Consider the following 20,432-nt stretch of genomic DNA (forward strand, 5'->3'; position numbering starts at 1 on the left):
CAACACTGAGCAGCCCAAAGCAACTTTCAGACCCTCCAAGTGTCCCTATTTTCCAGGGACGTCTCTGATTTAGAGAAGCTGTCCCAGTTTCTGATTTGATCCCGTAATGTCTCTCTTTTCCTTAAAGGTAAAGGGACCCCTGACCATTAGGTCCAGTCGTGGACAACTCTGGGGTTGCAGCGCTCATCTCGCTTTATTGGCCGAGGGAGCTTCCAGGTCATGTAGCCAGCAGGACTAAGCCGCTTCTGGCGAACCAGAGCAGCGCACGGAAACGCTGTTTACCTTCCCGCTGGAGCGGTACCTATTTATCTACTTGCACTTCATGCTTTTGAATTGCTAGGTTGGCAGGAGCAGGGACTGAGCAATGGGAGCTCACCCTGTCATGGGGATTCGAACCGCCGACCTTCTGATCGGCAAGCCCTAGGCTCTGTGGTTTAGACCACAGAGCCACCCGTGTCCCTCTTTTCCTTAGGCTGTCCCTGTTTTCATCGGAGAAATGTTGGAGGGTATGGAGTTCCCCAAGTTGTCTGAAGGCAATCCTGTGTAGGGGAGTTTTTAAATGCTTAATGTTTTTATATACGTTGGAAGCTGCCCAGAGTGGCTGGGGGAACCCAGGAAGATGTGTGGGGTATAAATAGCAAAATTATCATCATGGAACGGGACGTCCCTATTTTCACTGGAGAAATGTTGGAGGGTATGGACTTAGCACCAGGCCACGCCATTCCCCCAGTGCAGCCGTTCGCTAGACCACAACGGTCCCCTCAGCATCTCCCAACACCACATAGCGTGGTGCAGCCTTCCACAACACACACTGGTCCCCCTCAACATTGAAAAGGCTGGGCCTCATTGAAACAAATATCGAGGGGGCCAATATAGAGTTGGCACGCCTGGTGCCAATGAGCAAGCGGTCAGTGGCATCTACTACTCCTTTTTACCTTTGCTGTTGTCTGGGCTAGAGCGAGAGGTGAGCAGGTTGCAATGGTTATGAAAATGGGAAGGCAAACTAAGGCCTGGGGGCCAGATCTGGCCCAATCGCCTTCTAAATCCGGCCTGCAGATGATCCAAGAATCAGCATGTTTTTACATGAGTAGAATGTGTCCTTTTATTTAAAATGCATCTCTGGGTTATTTGTGGGGCATAGGAGAAAGACATATTTGGCTCGGGGGTTCCTAGTTGCTGATCTCCAATTTAAATTTGTGGGATTCTGGGCACAGGGTTTGATTAAATACCCCGTGCAGTCCCCCTGCGGCTTCTTGTCAGTAATGGCAATAATGGGAAGGGAAGCATACAAAATCCTTTAAGCTTTCTCTGGAGCACACCCGTGAGATGGATCACGATGGAGGAGACGAGGTCATTTTTGTTACAGCTTGCACGAGCAACATTTCAAGCACCTTCTGTTTGTAACCCTAATTTTTATATTAAAGAGACGCCCGCCGCTGCTTCTTGCCTTATGGAATCTAATGGCTGCATACACTGCCTGCTTTTTTCTTTTTTTTTAATGTTCTGGCAGGAAAGGGAGCTAAATCTTCGCAGTCTCAATGCTTGCAGATGCATATTGGAACCCAGGGAATCGAATATGGAATCGGGGAATTAACTTAACACTTCTAACTATGCACAGTTTCAGGACAACCCAGGTGTTACATCTCTTTCTCTCCCCTTAGAATAAAAGAAACCCTACTGCGGCCCTGAGTTAGGAGCCTTGTCAAGGAGAAATAACAGGAAACCTTGCAAAATAAATAAATAAATAAATGTCTGTCACCAACACCTATATGAAGCCTGAATTCACCTGCCAAAAGGTTCATAGATATCTAAAATTTATTTATTGCATTTATAGGTAAAGGTAAAGGTACCCCTGCCCGTACGGGCCAGTCGTGTCCGACTCTAGGGCTGTGCACCCATCTCACTTAAGAGGCCGGGGGCCAGCGCTGTCCGGAGACACTTCCGGGTCACGTGGCCAGCATGACAAAGCTGCATCTGGCGAGCCAGCGCAGCACACGGAACGCCGTTTACCTTCCCGCTAGTGAGCAGTCCCTATTTATCTACTTGCACCCGGAGGTGCTTTCGAACTGCTAGGTTGGCAGGAGCAGGGACCGAGCAACGGGAGCGCACCCCGCCGCGGGGATTCAAACCGCCAACCTTTCGATCGGCAAGTCCTAGGCACTGAGGCTTTTACCCACAGCGCCACCCACGTCCCTATTGCATTTATAGCCCGCCTTTTATAGCCCACGTGGTTCTTCACCTCCTTGTTTAATCTCACAACAAGCCTGTGAGGTAGGTTAGGCTGAGAGACAGTGACTGGCCCAAGGTCATCCAGTGAGCTTCAAGGTTGAGTGGGGATTCGAATCCTGGTCTCCCAGGCCCTAGTCCGACACTCTAACCCAGGGGTACGCAACCTAAGGCCCATGGGCCAGAAGTCACCCACAGGCAGGGCCTTGCAGAACCAGGCAGAGGCCCGGGCCAAGTAGATAATGTGCCCCCCTTTTTTTTACCCTGGAGATAACTGAAGTCTTATAAATAAGTAGGTATATAAATAATGCTGACCGAGGCCCCCTTTGGAATCGGAGGGCCAGGCCAAGTAGCCCATATGGCCCCCCTCTGTCTGGGCCTGCCCACAGGGGTCATTTAACCAGCTCACAAGCCAACCCCGAACTGAGCCGCCAGCTCGGCGAGTCCCCGCATGCTGCGCTAAACTGGCGCAGCACAACGTGAGGACTCGCTTCCACGGCGCCGGAAATTGTGACTACGCAGACACCGGAAATAACGTCTGTGCAGACGCAGACACCGACACCGGAAGTCGCGGGCGCGCGTGCACATTAGCAATCCGGCCCACAGAGGACTCTCCATTGGAGTGAACCGGCCCAGGCGAGGTAAACCTTGCCGACCCCTGCTCTAACCTCTACACCATTGATAGAACCGGCGTGGTGCATGCAACATGCACAAGCTTCTTTGCACAATTTGCACAGCTCTGTTTCTTGGTTGCAGAAATTGGGGTTCTCTTAGCCCAGATGTTATGTTAAGTGCAGCCCCAAGCATAACTAGTGGGTGGATGTTTGGATGTTGCTGCGCTACAGATCATCACGGCCCTGTGTGATGCCAGAAGCAAAGTGAGATCTTTCTCAGTCTGCAGAACATGCTGTTACTCAGGCTTTGTTCCAGGGTCTTGTAATCACAGGCTTCAGCAAGGTTTCCTGCAGGACTTACGATTCCAGCACAGAATGCTACAGTCAGTATTGCTGATCACTCTTAAATAAACCATGCCATACTGCAAATCCCAATAGGAACATTTGGAATAAAGGGATGAAGTCCGCGCACACTTGCTCCAAGTTTTTTGTTTTTATCGAAAGAGACAGGGATTTCTCCCCGCTGATTTCTACTCTAAACACAACAAACTGGACCTGAGCCAGGTGTGAACATCTCTTTGAGACGGAAAACCAGCAGCATCCCTGATGAAAGGCATGGCAAACAAAATCACAACCTTAGGCTAAAAAGCAAAGGGAAACAAAGGGGGGGGGGTTTGTAATATGTGCTCTGAATTGTGAAAGATACAGTTCCCCCAAAACAGACTTTCCCAAACTGATGTCCATTGACCACAGCCAGCATGGCCAATGGTCAGGAATGATGGGGACGAGTCCAAAATATCAAGAAAGCACTAGGTAGGGAAAGGCTTCCTCAAAATAATCATGCCAACAGAAACTGCTCTTTATTGCTCCTTCCCGTGTGATTCAGGGAAACCCAGCCAGTTAAGTATATGCACATCATTCACAATTGCCAGGGATGTTGCAGGGCCAGCCTTAACTTTAGGTAAGGTGAGGCAGCCTCCCTCAGATGGCCAGTCTTGAGACCCTGTTAAAGGGTAGCTAACTACATGATTATTCTTAACTCGTACCTGCCGTGGGAGGTTCCATTGGGATGTTCTGTTTTGTGCATAAAATGGGCTGAATCTAGACATGTATGAAAAAACGCTGTGAAAATGCTGTTTTAAAAAACGTTTTAAAATATATATTGAATTTCCCATTAGCTCATCATCACCGCCTAGTGTCACATTTGTATAATGCACTTAAAACACATTTAAAATGTTCTATTTGCAGCTGTATAGCTGACTCCATAGTTTTGGGAAATTTCTCTGGTTTTCTGTGTATATTTTTGCTATGAGTCCTGAAAAGCATGGACTGGCCCTCAAGTGCTTGCTAAGTGTCATCCAAACAGTAATGAAGAACATGAGCTCTGTTGGATTGGACCCAAGGCCCATCCGCCCACCCACCCCATATCTTTGTGAAACATAGAATCATAGAATTGTAGAGCTGGAAGGGACCACACAGGGTCATCTATTCCAACCCCCTGCAATGCAGGAATCTCTTGCCCAAGGTGGCCATAACCCTGAGATTAAGAGTCTCATGCTCTACCAACTAAGCTATCCCAGACCTAAACGCCAACTCCTTTGCATCCCAATTAATATGAGGGCACTTGTCTAGACGGTCAGATGATCAAATCAAGTCTTTGGAGAGGAGACAATATGCTCCGTTGTAGTCAGCAGAGCATTTGTTTAATTCAGGATTCGGCTGATGATGCAGAGGGGTCGCACCCTAAAAAGTAAGTTGCACTTCGACACTTAAGTGCAACTTAAGTGCAGCTTAAGTGCAATTTCAACAAATAAATTCGCCTTTGGATTTAACAAACCTGCACCACTAGCTGACCGTGGAAGTCACAGCATTTCGCTGTGATCTTCGGATGGAGATCTTGCTTCTGCCACAAACTCACTCAGAGGCCTTGTGCATCTCATTGATCTCTCTCGCCCTCAGGGCCACTAGCAGGATTTTCTGAGCCTGGTAGTCTAGCTAGAAAAAGCCGTGGGTACATCGCAGTACATTCGCTCATATGTTCTCAGCTTCAGTTCCCTACAACCTATGAGGACAGTAATATTCGCCTACCTTGAAGGATTGCTTGTAAGAAGGACAGAGATAACATACGTGAAACGCTTTTTCTAACATGCTGCAATTGCTAAGTTTTGTTATTGCGCTTGCTCCTGAATCGTTTAGTTTTCTGCTTGGAGAATCCCATATAGCTAGCAGCTCTTAAGGGCATCACCGCATCCCCCTTCATCAGCGACATCACTGTGACTCAAAGTGAGGATAATCCTCCTCCACTGGGAGTGACCCCCCCACCCCCACCCCACTCGTAACCCCAATTCCCTGCTGAGATGACAAGCCGGCTTTAAAGAGCCAGAGCCTCCCTTTATTGCTTCCCCTATCAGATTACAACAAGCAGGCTGTGGGGTGGTGGTCAAGCTATTTTTAGAAGCCTGCTTTCTAAAAATAGCGCAGAGATGTTTAGAATTGCGTCACAAGAGGTAATTTTATCCCCCGTTTGGCCTGACGGCCCCTCTCCCCCCAACACCTCCCCAGGAGGGGGTGACTACAAAAGGAAGGAGTTCTTGTGAACAAGGGGTCAGCAAGTTCAGACCCAGACAGAGAGAGGAAAGAGGTAAGAAGTCCTTTTAGGGGATGGTTGGGCCAGATCTGACCAGATCTTGTATGTCATTATTATTATTATTATTATTATTATTATTATTATTATTATGCTACCCTAAGGAGGTGGCGAATCCAGCTGTCTTGCAGCCGCCTGGCGCTTAGCACTTGGATTCAGCTGAGTCGCCCTAATTTTAGCCCCGTCACTGCCAAGCAATAAGCCTGGCTTGTGACCCTGAACAGCTCTCTATCAATTCATTACCCGCAGTACCACCCAGTGGACAGCAGAGACATTGAAGCGCAGGGCGCATTGATGCAGCTAACTTCGGATCCAGTTGCCCCCTGGCTCTGGTGATCCAGATGCATGGAAAGGTCAGGTTGTGCTGGCTTAGTTTTTTCCCATCTGCACCAGGAAAGAGGCTGGGACCATTGCAGGATCAGTTTTGGCTCTCCAGATAATGATAATAATAATAACAACAGACGTTGTTGGACTCCAACTCCCATCAGGCATGACCATCGGGGCCAATGCTGGTTGGAGCTGATGGGAGTTGTAGTCCACCCGCAACATCTAGAAGGCCTCTGGTTCCTCATCCTTGCGACTTGCTCACATGTAAGCTGCGTGCCTTCCTGTACCTTTGAAGCGCGTTCCCACCTGCCCCTCCAAGGAACTCTGCAAGCCGTAGTTTGTTAAGGGTTGCGGGGAGTTGTGAGGTCTAAACAAGTGTCCAGAATCATTTGAGGGGGAAACAGGAATTCAAATGTGCTTCAAAATTATAGTATACAGCCCCAGGCTGCGTACGTGCCGTACATTTAAAGCACATGGCCTCCCCCCCAAAAAATAATAATTCTGAGATCTGCAGTTTGTTAAGGTTTGTTAATGTAATCATAGGTCTGTGGTGGGCCAACTATAGTTCCTGGGGCTTGGAGGAGCTATATGTTTTAAAGATGCTTTAAATGCATGGTGTGTACACAGCCTTCATTTTTTAATTCAAAAATGCAGAGACTGAAGTCTGTCTGCATGTTAATCTCTTTGCCCTCAGAAGCCCTTGCCTCTAATCCCAGATACTTAAGGGCTGGCTGTGGTTGTTCGGCAGCGTAGGAAAGGCACTCGGTGCATGCTCAAGGGTCTCTTTATATTCTGTTTACATGTTGACCTCTGGCACTGAATTCTGCAGCTGAGCCCTTTTTACAAATTAGCTTCTTGGATGTGTCGGAGCGTTCTAGGAATAGATTTCCGGATGTATTCCTCATTTTAAAGAACCCTCTTCCCCCGACCTCCTGAGTGTACTGCTCAACTTCCACTGTTTCAGTCTCCAAAGTGTCCCTTTGTCTTTGAAGTAGGGCAGTTTTTCTCCTGATGCAAGACTCTGGGCAGAAAGCATGATCGGGGTGGGAAAATTATATGCATCAAAAACTTTTGAAGCTGGTTCCTATAGAGTTTTGGCAGTCCTATTCCCGTCCCTATACAGTGCCGGCCTCTAAAAGATTGATGCTGGCTACTGAAAATTTGATGCTGGGTAGTGAAAATTTAATGCTGGTGTCATGCTCCAACACAGATAGAGGTCAGGGTAGAGAGTTCGTTTCCAATTCATAAAAGAGGCAGAAAAACCACAACATACATTTAAAGAACATGGCTTCCCTCCAAGGATTCTGGGAACTGTAGTTTATTAGGAGTGCTGGGAACTGTATCCCTTAAGGGTAAACTTCTGTTCCCATAATTCTTTGGGGAAAGCCGTGTGCTTTAAGTGTAATTTAAATGATTTGTGTGGATGTGACCAAAGTCACTGCTCAGTCATCACTGAAGAATTAAGCAATGTACAGATGTAGTCTTAGTAAGCCATTGTTCTCATAACATATTAATGGTAAATATATTAAATCCCAATATAATAAATAACTAAGAGCCAAAGTAGAACACAATGCTAAACACATCATCTGAAGATACATCTCTGGTTTGGGTTTTGCTTTTTATAGTTAGCAACATATATAAATCCAATAAATAAAACAAATAGTTCCTTTTTAACCAGGCCTTTGGTTGATCTGATTGACATCCTATGCCCTTTTTAAAATGTGGCTCTTTTTTGAGGGGTGTGTGTTATTGGGTTGCTGTTTTTATTTTTAGTATATATATATATATATATATATATATATATATATATTGTGGTTTTTATGTTGGTCTTTTCTGTGAACTGTCCTGAGACCTCCAGGTATAGGGCAGTATATAAATTCAAAAAATAAAAAAAAAAACTTGGCCTGGTGGCAAACTTTGCAGTGTGAACTGTCCTGGGCTCCAGCCAGTCAGCCATGCCCTTTCCCAGGATACTCCATTACTCCTCCCGCCACAATTTTCCATTCCTGTCCCGCAACAAACAGTGTTCCATTGGCACTAAGCATGCTCAGTCCTCATGGGGCTGTTGGAGGTTCTCTGCCTCCTGGTGTTTGCTTAAAAGTCTTTCCCCTCTTTGTACTTCTGCAAAGCCTTGAAACCTTTCTCTCTTGTGCCCAAACAGCGCCCTTTCGGCCACATGAGGAACGATCTTCAGAAGGAGTCTGCACTTTTAACAGACACCCATTTAAATTTGCTATCTGTATGTCCATATATTTTGATGGGGTTGTTTTATTGCATATTTTAAACTGGATTTTAAATATTTTGTAAACCACTTGATGCTCTAGCACTGATCAGGTTGTTGTTGTTGTTACCAAAACAGTGGTGGATTTTTTATCAGGGCTGCTGCACGTGGCTCAATGCTTTCCTCCCCTTCGCAGCCCCCAATGACAATTCTCAATGGCATAACGAAAGCTTCACTTTTGTTTACACAGGCTCTACCAATATCAAAGGGACGCGGGTGGCACAGAGCCTAGGACTTGCCGATCAGAAGGTCGGCGGCTCGAATCCCCGCGACGGGGTGAGCTCCTGTTGCTCGGTCCCTGCTCCTGCCAAACTAGTGGTTCGAAAGTACGTCAAAGTACAAGTAGATAAATAGGTACCGCTCTGGCGGGAAGGTAAACAGCGTTTCCATGTGCTGCTTCGGTTCACCAGAAGCGGCTTAGTCATGCTGGCCACATGACCCGGAAGCTGTATGCCGGCTCCCTCGGCCAATAAAGCGAGATGAGTGCCACAACCCCAGAGTCGGTCACAACTGGACCTAATGGTCAGGGGTCCCTTTACCTTTACCAATATCAAAATCTAACAATATCCATAGTAGTCAATTTTGTTTTAGTGTTCACATGAGCTCAGCACCAAACTAGATGTTATACAAGAACCCTATTATTGAACTTCCCACATTTTTTTTTTTAAAAAGGAGCTAGGATGGGACCAGTTTGGATTGGGCTGTGGCCAGGTGAAAGTACTGCACTAGTGATAATCCTTTACCTGACAGAACTATGACTTAGCATGGCCTTGGACACAACCCCAGGACTCCCTCCCTCCTCTCAGTGTTTCCATCGCTTTTCCAGAACCATGACCATCTTGTGTGAAAACTGCTGCAAGCCAATCAGGACAGAGAGCTGCATCTCGAGATGCCCAACTGCATCAGTCTCCAGGCGGGAGATCAGGACCACAAAGCCATTCAGGTTAGAGACTATCCTGCTCTCTTTCTCTACCTGAGTCTACATTGCGGGCAGGGCAGGGGAAGAACCAACTGCCTCCAGTCAATTTTCCTGGTGCAAAAACCCTCCTATACATGTGTACACCATCTAAAAATAATGTTTCGGTCCCCCTTTAGAACTACCGGTGTTTTGTGTACAAATTTAATAAATTAAACTACTTAAACTAATCAGCTGAGGCACACAGCTACAATCCTAAGCAGACTTACCATGGGATGTGGAGCAACTTCCAAGTAAATACCTCATGTTACGTTTGCTTCATGCTACATTTTTTCAGGTTGCATCCTGCGGCGACCCAGAAGTACCGGAAAGGGTTACTTCCGGGTTTCACTGCTCGCACATGCGCAGAAGCGCTAAATCGCGCTTCACGCATGCGCACAACCACCAGATCGTACGGCGCTTCAGGTTGCTGGCTTTTCGTGTTGCAAACGAGCCTCCAGAATGGATCCCATTCGCAACCAGAGGTACCACTGTATACATAGGATTGCACTGTAAGAGTCTCTTCATTTCAAACCAGCATCCCATCTGCCTACTGCTGAACTGTTCCCAATTTAAGTGGGGATTACAGAACCCATTCCCGGCTTCTGATTGGATCCCTGGATGTCCCATTTTTGGGTCTGGAGCTCTGGCACTAGTCGGCTGCCTTGTGCCGAGCACTGGACCAAAAGCTGCTTGTTTTTTTGGTCTTGCACAAGTCAGCTGGCTCCTGCAGGAGCACTAAAAACAAGCGTCCCAGTTGGGACCACAGTTGTTGCCGGACTCCAACTCCCATTGTCCTGACAATTGGCCATGCTGGCTGGGGCTGATGGGAGTTGGAGTCCAACAAGACCTGGAGAGCCACAGGTTCCCCATCCCTGCGCTAAGGCTTTCTGTGGCTGGACTGTTGCTGGTATTCTTTCTGTAGTCAGCAGCTGACGCTCAGTGAGTAAACACCATTAGTTCCTGACAATATTTTAGGGTTAGCAGCACAGCTGTTCCGAAGCATCTGCAAAGCACTTGCTTCCTCTGCTGGGACAGGAGATGTGCTCAACGCTAGATGCCAGCAGCAGAGCAGAGAGCAAACCGGAGCGGTTCAGCCAATGCCAAACCAGACCTGTCACCTGTGGCAGCACCATCAACTGGCAGAGGCTGTCCTGGTCCCACTAACCAATGAATCATTGAGGCTGCAAATGTTTACATGGCCAGACTCCAGACGGAAGCTGCGGATCCTATCTATCTCTAGGTTGCACATGAAAGCATTTCCAGCAGAATTGTAAAGTGGGAGGCATGAAATCCTCTTCCTTGAAGGACTGGCTGGATGAACATCTGTTGGAGAGTCTTCTAGGGGAGAAGCTCAAGTATGATGTGGACCTCGTTCGGCTATAGCCATGCCATACATTTAAAGCACTATGGTCCCTGCTTTAAACAGCTATGGCTTCCCTCAAAGGATTCTGGGAGCTGCAGTTTGTTTAGGGTGCTAAGTGTTGTTAAGAGCAGTGCTTTCCCCCCAAAAAATAATATTTTGGGGTACTCTCATTTTCCTACTCATATTGAAATATTGTCCCTCAATGAGGCCAAACTTAGAATCACAAAATGTTTAGGGGTATGCCTAAACCACCAGAAAAAAGCACTGGTTAAGAGAACACTATTCCCTTCACAGAGCTACAGTTCTTAGAGTGCGTTAACAATCTATTTCTTTTCACAGAAAACTCTAGAAATTGTAGCTCTGTGAGGGAAATAGGGAGTCTCCTATTACCCTCAGCAGCCTTAAACAAACTACATCTCCCAGAATTCTTTGGGGGACGCCATGACTGTTTAAAGCAGTATCGTAGTGTTTTAATGTATAGTGTGAATGTAGCCTAGAGAGATCCATGTCACACTTGAGCCGCTTATAACCTGCTTATTTACCTGTTATTCAGTTCTCAAATCTTTAAAGTTCCTTCCCCACCAACATTCAAGTAAAAATGTGTCTGTATGTGTGTGAACAATAATTCACAGATACGGATGCACGATCAAATACATGCATGTTATATACACATTTTCCCAAGGCTGTTTAAGTTGTGTGTGAGTGTATGTTATATTATTGTGCTATACAGCATATGTAATACAATCATTATTAGCCGCTGAGAGCCTTTTCTTCCACAAAACCTGAAGATCCAAGAACAAATTTTGGGCGTTACCAGCAAAAGCTCCTCTCTCCTTTCCTCAGTGCTCAATATTAATTGAAATCTGCAATCCTAAATGTTGCAACTGGGGAGTAAGGCCCACTGAATTCAGTGGGATTTACTTCTGAATCAGCACGCTTAGGATTGTGCTATAAGTGTTGCCCCATAGGACACATTTCTACATCAGATAGACGAGGCTGCGTAGTCCCCTAGTGACCACCAGGACAAATATCCTTAGGAGAAGGAAGTTGATTGGCTGGGCAGAATAAGGGGAGTTCATGGTTATTCTTCTACTGATTATTTGTAAAACAAAAAACAAAAAAAGTCAAATGTGCTTGGGCTACATGTACACCAAAATGCACATGTCCCTGCCCTCAAGCTTACAATCAAAACAAACTTTTTAAAGCCAGGAAAGTGCTTGGATTAACTTCGGTGGAGCAAAACCAGTACAGTGGTACCTCTGGTTACGAACGCTTCAGGCTATGAGCTCCGCTAACCGAGAAGTAGCTGCTCCTGGTTGCGAACTTTGCCCCAGGATACGAACAGAAATCACACGTCTCATGCAGCAGGAGGCCCCATTAGCGAAAGCGCGCCTCAGGATAGGAACGGTTTCAGCTTAAGAACGGACCTCCGGAACAAATTAAGTTCGTAACCAGAGGTACCACTGTACTTTGGTTTAAACACAGTGGTGAGGGAAGGGCCATAGCTCAGTGGCTCTATAGCTCACCGTACCTGTCCAGGTCCAATCCCTGGCATCTGCAGGTAAGACACCTTTCTGAAGCTCTGGAGAGCCACTGTCTGTCTGCATAGACTAGCCTCCCGCCAACCTCGTGCCCTCCAGGTGTTTCGGACTACAGCTACCATCCGTCTTGACCATTGGCCATGCTGGCTGGGGCTGATGGGAGTTGTAGTCCAGCAGCATCTGAGGGGCACCTGGTTGGGGGAAAGACAATACTGAGCTAGGTGGGCCTATAGTCCAACTTGATATAAGGCAGCTTATCCCTTTTTTTTAGCATTGGTCCCTGGGAAGATGCATCTACTCTGCACCACCAGTTCTTTAAAGTTCCCAGCTCCAAGAGATGGGAGTGCTGACGCCTGTCTGCCAGCTTCCAGCCCCTTTGCACAGCTGAATGCCTCGCATGGCTGCGCGGCGGTTGTCATGGGAACCATCACATACAATAACTGAAGTGCATATTGAATTTCTATGCTGAATGGTCCACTTTCAGCAGCACAGAATTCCCCCCGAATCCATCTGCTCTTTTCTCCCTCCTGATCTCTAATGCTGCTGTTTCTTTATTGATTACCCTTTTTCTAAGCTCTCCCTGGGGCTCCTTTGCAAAAAGAAAAGAAAAGGAGAGAGAGAGAGAGAGAGAGAGAGAGAGAGAGAGAGAGAAGTAATGCAAAACAAACAAAAGGAAACAGGGTTTAGCCAGCTAAAAAGTAAATGCTTTCTTTAAAAAAGCAAAAGCAAAACTGAAGCATGGTCCTACCTAGTCAAAAGATGCTTTCTGTCTCTGGATGAATTGTGGATGGTCAGATACAAAGGATGGCAGAATCTTTGTTTCTGGGATGCGGAAGCACCTGCGACCCTCCAGATGTGCCCATTGGCCAACCTGCCTGGGGGAATCAGCGGTCAACATCTGGAGGACCACAGATCCCTGATTTCATAGTCACAGACTACTCCTTTACTCCTCCCTCCATGAAAACTGCACACACTCAAATCCCTTCTTTTGCACAACTATGAAAAAACAAGAGTCCTTCTGCCTCCATCTGCATCTCTTCCCCTGCTTAATATGGTTGCTGTTCTGCACCAGCTTCAGGTTGAGCAGGAATCCAGGCTGCTACATTCCATTCCTTAGCCAGGCATGGGGAACTGCAGGCCCGGGGGCCAAATGCGGCCCTGCAAAGCTCTCTTTCTGGCACTTGGGTCTTTCCATCTTCAGCCACACCCCCTCTCCACAGGCCACACCCCTCACCAGCCCTGCTTTGCGCCCTCCTGGGGTGTTTTTGCCTGGCTGGAATGTGTCCTTGAACTCTGATAATGCCTCTTGCTTGCTGTCAGAAGCGAGCCAGCAGTAAATCACACCCAGCAAGTTAGAGTTAACTCTTTGTTAGCAAAACAACAACAACAAGTGGACAAACATGGTGGGGTGTCAGGCCTAAGGAGCACAGCAACTCATCTCCGTCTTGCCCTCCATGAAGCAGTTGCTAAGACTGCAATCTACACAGCAATCTAAGTTTCCTCCTCGCCAATGTTTTTTCCAAGCAATCAGAGACTGCGCCTGCTTGCAGTCTTTCGCTGCTCTGCCTGTTTCATGCCTCTTCTGGTTCTGGGAGATCGGGGGAGGGGGATCTCATTGCAGCAGGAGGGGGAGACACCCATGCTTCTTCACTCTTCTGACTCATCTCTGCCTCTTTGTCAGTGTTTTGAAAAGGAAAAGGTTCTGACCTCCTTTTTACTCCTTTGCCTAGTCCTCAGACCTTAGTTGGCACAACAGAGTCTTTGAGAAAGAGTATTCTTGCAGAGTATTGCTGCTTTTATTCTTAAAAAGTCTTCTTCTCCAAGCACGAGCGACAGCTTTTACACACACCAAACGCAACCAGCTTTCTACCATCCATCCAACCCACACCACACACTAACACTGACCACTCTATATCTACAGGTACCATTTGGTGAAAGGTTGCATGAGTCATTGTAGGCCGCTGACTCATGCTGACTTACTTCTTTTAGCATTAAAGAAACAGCGGCCAATTTTTAGCCGTGACACTCTTGGCCTCCCACATCCAGTTCTTCAGCTTCCGCCTCTGATTCTGAACTTCTCTCTGCCACAGACTCTCCCAGCTCACCGAGTCCTGTTACCTCTTCAGCTTCAAACTCCTCCTCTTCCCAGTCTTCTCCCCCTCAACGTTGTCCCACCACCAGTCTCTGGGCTCTGAGCCTCCTTGCCTTGGGGGTTCTCCAGATGGTGCCTTCCACCATTCCTTTGTCTAGCTGGAGGACACAGAAAGGTGTGCAGGTCTCTGCAGAAACTAATCTATTCTACAAAGGTAAAATTTGCATCCATTGCTCCACCTAAGTCAACTGATGGAGGAGGAGTCAAGGGAACTCAGCCTCCATCCTGCCATCAGGAACTCAGTACCACCTCTGCTGTTGGGAACAGACTGTGCCCCTTGGAGAAGCATATTCCTTCAAGCACACCAGGCTCACAGAGGGAGTATCGCTGGCAGGAGAAGCATGACCATTTGTTGAGACATCTCCACAGATATTATCTGGCCTCAGACTCCTGATGCTGTTCTTGGACTCTGTTTGTAGCAATCCGTACCTGTAGCCTGACCTGTATTGCTGTAAGCCTTGAACAGAGCTTTCTCTCTTTCCTGCACGTAAGAGCCTCTGTCATAGCATTTGGGATGGCAGCCGCAACAACATGGGATCGACACCACTGAAGGCACTGAGACTTACCTTTGAGTAAACCTGCAGTGGGTTGTGCTGTTAAGTCAGAACTGTGACTAATGCAATTTTTCTCTGCCACTGTTAAGTGTGCAGAGCATTAAGAAAAACACCCTATAATTCATACCTTACAGCACAGAATGATCATTAATATTCCTGTTTTATACTCAGAAGGCACTGAAGCTGACAGAGAATGGCTTGCTGAAGGCCATCCAAAGAATTCATCATTGATGAGCAGAATTCTAGATGCCCAACCTAAGGAATGATCTAAAAGTTAGCACCCTTCTCACCTTCCTGATGTGAAATGGGTGCCAAAAAAACCCCTTTGTGTGGCGGTAGCTCCACAGAGGGGCTTAACATTTGAAAGTGATTCCCCACATGGATTGATAAGGCCCAGCCATGTGATAAGGTATCATACTAGTTGCCAGTGATGTGGACACTTGACACCCTCCAATATTTTTTATCCAGTATGCACCTTTGTCTTTTGCTAGGGCTGGCCCTGCCTTTAGGCAGAGTGAGGCTGTTGCCTCAGGTGGCAGATACTGAGGGGTGAGAAGTGGCAGTGAAATACAACAGAGTGGTGTTTGCCCCATACCTGCCCTGCTCCCCCTAAGCTAGCTTGTTGCCCTCAGGCTGTGTAGGAAGATGCTGTCCCATCGCCATTGTTGAAATAAGATTCAACAGCCAGTCTAGTGAGTTTCCGTACATGGAATGTGAGGTGCTGCCATCTTGTTCTTTGCCTCAGGAAGCAAAAGGTCTCAGGCTGTCCCTGTCTTTTGGAAAGTCTTATGTAACCCTATGCAAACCAACTGCTTGCCAAACTATGAGTGATTTTCCCTCAGTCCAACAGTTGCCTCTGAGGCCTGGTTGCTACCAAACTGTTAAACCTGGGGTAACCTGTATCTCTTCACACTTGATCTTAGTCAAAAGGCTGGAGCTGTATCACTTCAGATTGGAATAAAATATAAATATAAATATAAATATAAATATAAATATAAATATAAATATAAATATAAATATAAATAATATAAATAATATAAATATAAATATAAATATAAATATAAATATAAATATAAATAATATAAATATAAATAATATAAATATAAATATAAATGCCACCCATCTGACTTGGTTGCCCCAGCCCCTCTGGGCGGCTTCCGACAACTTGAAACACAGTAAGGCATTAAAAAAATATTAAAAACTTCCCTTCAGATGTCTTCTAAAAGTCAGATAGTTGTTTATTTCCTTGACATCTGATGGGAGGATGTTCCACAGGGCAGGTGCCGCTACAGAGAAGGCCCTCTGCCTGGTTCCCTGTAACCTCACTTTTTATACTGAGGTAACCGCCAGAAGGCCTTTGGAGCTGGATCTCAGTGAAAGCTCACACAATTGAACACATCTCCATTCAGAAAAATGCCCTGCACCTAGAAAAGTAGCATGTCAAGAAGGAAGCTGGGATACAATCCTTCTCTCTGGCACCTGGCTTCCTTTATGGATGGATTTTGGGTTGTTGGGTTTTTATTTTTTTTTTGATAAAGGAGCATTCAGTCCACCTGAAGTATGAAGTGGAACATCCAAGACTGAGATTTACCATGTCAGGGAAAATTAAACCTGAATCACACAGGCCTGAAATGGTCTCTCTTGAACAGTTTAGCACAGTCGCTTTGGGCCCATTATGTGTCTGAATGCTGGTGAAATTGTCTCTTCAGTGAGAAATCATATACATTGGGGAGAGTTTTCATTTTCAGAAAAAGTCTCCTACTGTGCCGTTCACTGAGCCTTAAGTTATAAACCCATCTGGAATAGTTGCTGTTCGCACCACTGTGAAATGGTCCTGTGCGAGGAATGATTCTTTTTGTCCCCTTAAGTGAGGTAAAACATTCTTCTGACAACTTTGCCTTCTAAATTTTAAAAGGCAAAGTTGTCATAATAATATTTTACCTCATTTGTTGTTTCCAGTGGGGAACGATTCATGGCATCATATAGTGAAACACTGGTTGTATGAGAGGGAACTTGCTTAGTTCTGAAGCCTTTCTCCTAAAATGGATTATTCCCGCTTGCACTGCATGGGATGCACTTACAAGGAGAGATCTACAATGAATTCAATTCCATTCGCTTTTAAATGAACGAGAAGCTACCTAATTTGTTCTCAGATGGAAACACAGCTCTTCTTCAAATTTCACACTTCTCTAAAAGTGGCAGGGCAGCTCTTCAACCAATGTGTATGAAAATGCAGACTGTGTGTATGTGTAAAAATGCATTGCCTTGGGGAAAATAATGCATTGCACTGAGGCAAACTGCCAAATATACAAAAATGCTGGTGAATTCTTATGAGGGGGGGAAATCATACATTGCTGCAGAAATGTGAAGAACTGAATTTAAGATTGGAAAAATGGGAAAGTGAGGAGAACCGAAGTTGTCAGGTGTCTAGACCTATGCATAAAGTATATCACCCATGTAAAACTGAGGTGAATTTTTTTACTTAACTAAGTCAAAATGGCAGTGGAGATTAGGGTCCCATCTGCGCTATACATTTAAAGCAGCCTGGGAACTGTAGTTTGGTTAAGTGTGTGGAGACCTGCTAGGAGACCCCTATTCCCCTCACAGAGCTACAATTCTCAGAGTGGTTTAACAGTCAACCCCTCTTCCTCATGAACTGTGGGGAATTCACGGCCTCTGTATGTTGAGGGGGGGCAGAATCAACTTGCAGTCTTATATTGGAGCTACAGTTTCACAAGACCTCTTTATTGTATGAAAATTGGGGGTGGTCATGTGAATCAAACTGTCTCATATGTTGGGAGTGTTGTAGGAACTTTGTGGGGCCATGCTGAGTAAACTGCCAAGTGGTCTCATATCTTGCAACTCTTGGTCATCAGGTCAACTAAAGGTGCTTCCAAGGCTCGCCGGGATCAGATCAACGCTGAGCTGCAGAATCTGCGCTCCCTTCTGCCCATCTTGGAGCAAGAGAAGGAGCGCCTCTCATACCTTCATACCATGGCTCTGGTCTGCTTCTACATACGAGAGACGCAGCTTTTCCCCTCAGGTGAATATTAAGCCTCTCTTGTGATGACTGTTTTGATTAATGCTGACTTTATATGTCCTCAGACTGTGGTGAAGTTTCTCTTTTTAAAAAAATGCCTTTTATTGGTGTTTCATTTAATACAAACAAACAAAAGACAGTAAAATTCAACAATCATTTACCCACATTTTTCCCCCACACTCTGCTGAGCATTGACTTCCTTCCCTCCCTTCAACAGGTTTTCTTATGTCAGTTACTTTTCCACAGTTTCTTGTTGTATCCAATCCTACCCACATCGTAAGATTTATTTCAGTCCTGCCAGAGTCTTCAGATTTCTAACAGTTATTATTTATGTACTCCATAAATTTACTCCAATCTTTTTGGAATTTTGCTTCCTCCTGATTTCGGATCCTGCAGGTCAGTTTTGCTAGTTCCGCATAATCCACCATCTTTGTCTGCCACTCCTCTATTGTTGGTAATTCTGGTACTTTCCACTTAGGGGCTAACAAAGTTCTGGCAGCAGTCGTAGCATACATAAATAACCTTTTTCTATTTCCTCTCCCATCAAGCCTAGCAAGAAAGCCTCTGGCTTTTTCAGGAAAGTGAATTTAAATATCTTTTTCAATTTGTTATAAATCTGTTCCCAAAACTGTTTCATTTTCTCACATGTCCACCACGCGAAACCTCTAAAAACCCCCACACTGCTCGGAATTCGGATGGCCGTGGCAAACAGGAAGTCTAATGTGGCGAAGTTTCTCCAGTGTGATGTAGGCCTCCCTAAGGAAGCTTGGACAGTTGCTAGAGAGGGACACACATTCTCTTTCTGCAGTAAGGGTGGGGAATTGCAGCTGCCCAGATGTTGTTGGGACTCCCATCAGCCCCAGCCAGCACCGCCAGTGGTAAGGGATGGTGGGAGATGTGGTTCAGTGACATCTGGAGCACAAAAAGTTGGTGGCCCATTCCTGCTGTAAAATGTTTGCACATGTGGCGAGCGGTCACAGTGCTGACCTCCCTCTCACCAACCTTACTTTATCAAGATGCATTCTGAAAAACAGCAACGAAGGTAGTGAGGACATGATACCTTGATTTAGGGTGGGGTGAGGAGAAGTGACTATTGGATTGAATAATTTTAGGAAATCTCAAGTCTGTAAGTAATGAGTTGGCAGCCAGCCTCCAGGCTTGGTCCCATTCAAAACCTATTCCAGAAGATGAGTAGACTGAGTTATATATGACACAATTTAAAGCACATTCAGCACCTATTTCAAACACACGAACCCTCCCTAGCGGCCTAGAACTGTCACTTTTCCCTCACGGAGCTACAATTCCCAGAACCCGTTGCAAACTACAACTCCCAGGTTTATTTGAGGGAAGCCACGTGCATTAAATGTGTGTTGAACGTGCTTTGAATGGATGGTGCCGATCTTCCTCGTGGGTCTTATCCAATGTTCACTATGCCAAAGATATCTCCCTGTGGCGTTTTCACATCTGTTTGCTTGCATCTGCTCACAGGGGTGGCTTATAACTTCCTTTTATGAAAATATTTATAACTCTCTTCTTCTTTCTTCTTTGGCGATCACTCGTAGCCGAGCAAGATAGTCTCCCATGAACATGGTCTTAACAGTGAGTCCATAAGTGACTGTGGAGGCCAATTCTGGATCCACACATCCTTCCACAGTGGGGACATAGATTTCCAGGTGGAAGTAGATCACAGTGAGGGTTTCCCAAACGTGCCTTCCTCTTAGCTCGTTTCTCCTTTTCACCCTGAGTTCGTGCTTCCATGACACCTTGGGTAAAGGCTGTTCTCCAACTGGAGCGCTCTCAGGCCAGTGTTTCCCAGCGATCAGTGCTTATACTACATTTTTTAAGATTTGCCTTCAGAGCGTCTTTAAACCTCTTTTGTTGCCCACCGGTATTTTGCTTTCCATTCTTAAGCTGGGAATAGAGTAGTTGCTTTGGAAGATGATAATCAGGCATCCGAACAACATGACCAGTCCAACGAAGTTGATGTTGAAGAATGCTCAATCATATTGGGATCTGAGCAGAGAACGAGAAGACATTTGAAACAGTCGCTCCATTAATACAGGAGGGTCTGGGGTGGGCATGGGAATTGCTCACACTTACCAAGATGGGGCAGGTCAGGGTGGTGGTGAGGTCAGGACTCCCTAAGCTCATTGGTGGCTGCACCTGATTGGACAGGGTGGTGGTGAGGTCAGGACTTCCTAAGCTCATTGGTGGCTGCACCTGATTGGACAGGGTGGTGGTGAGGTCAGGACTCCCTAAGCTCATCGGCGGATGCACCTGATTGGACAGGGTGGTGGTGAGGTCAGGACTCCCTAAGCTCATTGGTGGATGCACCTGATTGGACAGGGTGGTGGTGGTGAGGTCAGGACTCCCTAAGCTCATTGGTGGATGCACTTGATTGGCTCTGTCAGTGCATCTATGGAGCGCCACCTGCCTTTACCCCTTCACCATTCATGGAAGCGGCAAGGACTGTCACAGGACACCAGACCCCTCCATACCAGCTGCTCCTGTATTAATAAAACTAAAGCGTATAAAGCAATAAATGGCAACAATAATCTTAAAGCACAGAAAAGCTGGTTTCCCTATTATCAGTTAACAATAAACACCACCACTGTGAATTCAGACTGGAAATGTTCGTACATGCATTCCGCAATGGTACATTTTCTCTTGCTTCCCCTTCACAGGGGAAACTGCAGTTTTCATCAGGAAAATGCTATAAGGGGAAAGGGTTA

At 46.1% G+C, this 20,432-nt stretch overlaps 1 protein-coding gene across 3 annotated transcripts in view; it reads left to right on the top strand.

Moving 5' to 3' along the window:
• Positions 1-5,391: 5,391 nt before the first annotated feature.
• Positions 5,392-20,432, top strand: part of LOC310674133 (neuronal PAS domain-containing protein 4-like) — a 34,521-nt gene continuing 19,480 nt past the window's right edge. Inside the window, exons 1-3 of one of the 3 annotated variants that reach the window (XM_083433052.1) lie at positions 5,392-5,481; positions 8,919-9,035; positions 17,537-17,703. In XM_083433052.1, the coding sequence (XP_083289178.1) occupies positions 8,923-9,035; positions 17,537-17,703 (280 nt within the window). In that variant the 5' untranslated portion in view covers positions 5,392-5,481; positions 8,919-8,922. Of the gene's footprint in view, positions 5,482-8,032; positions 8,051-8,918; positions 9,036-15,100; positions 15,416-17,536; positions 17,704-20,432 lie in introns of those variants that run through there. The other 2 variants (XM_083433053.1, XM_083433054.1) reach the window with 2 other exon arrangements.

This window comes from Podarcis tiliguerta (assembly GCF_965153285.1).
Source record: "Podarcis tiliguerta genome assembly, chromosome: 3".
In the NCBI taxonomy this organism is placed as follows: domain Eukaryota; kingdom Metazoa; phylum Chordata; class Lepidosauria; order Squamata; family Lacertidae; genus Podarcis; species Podarcis tiliguerta.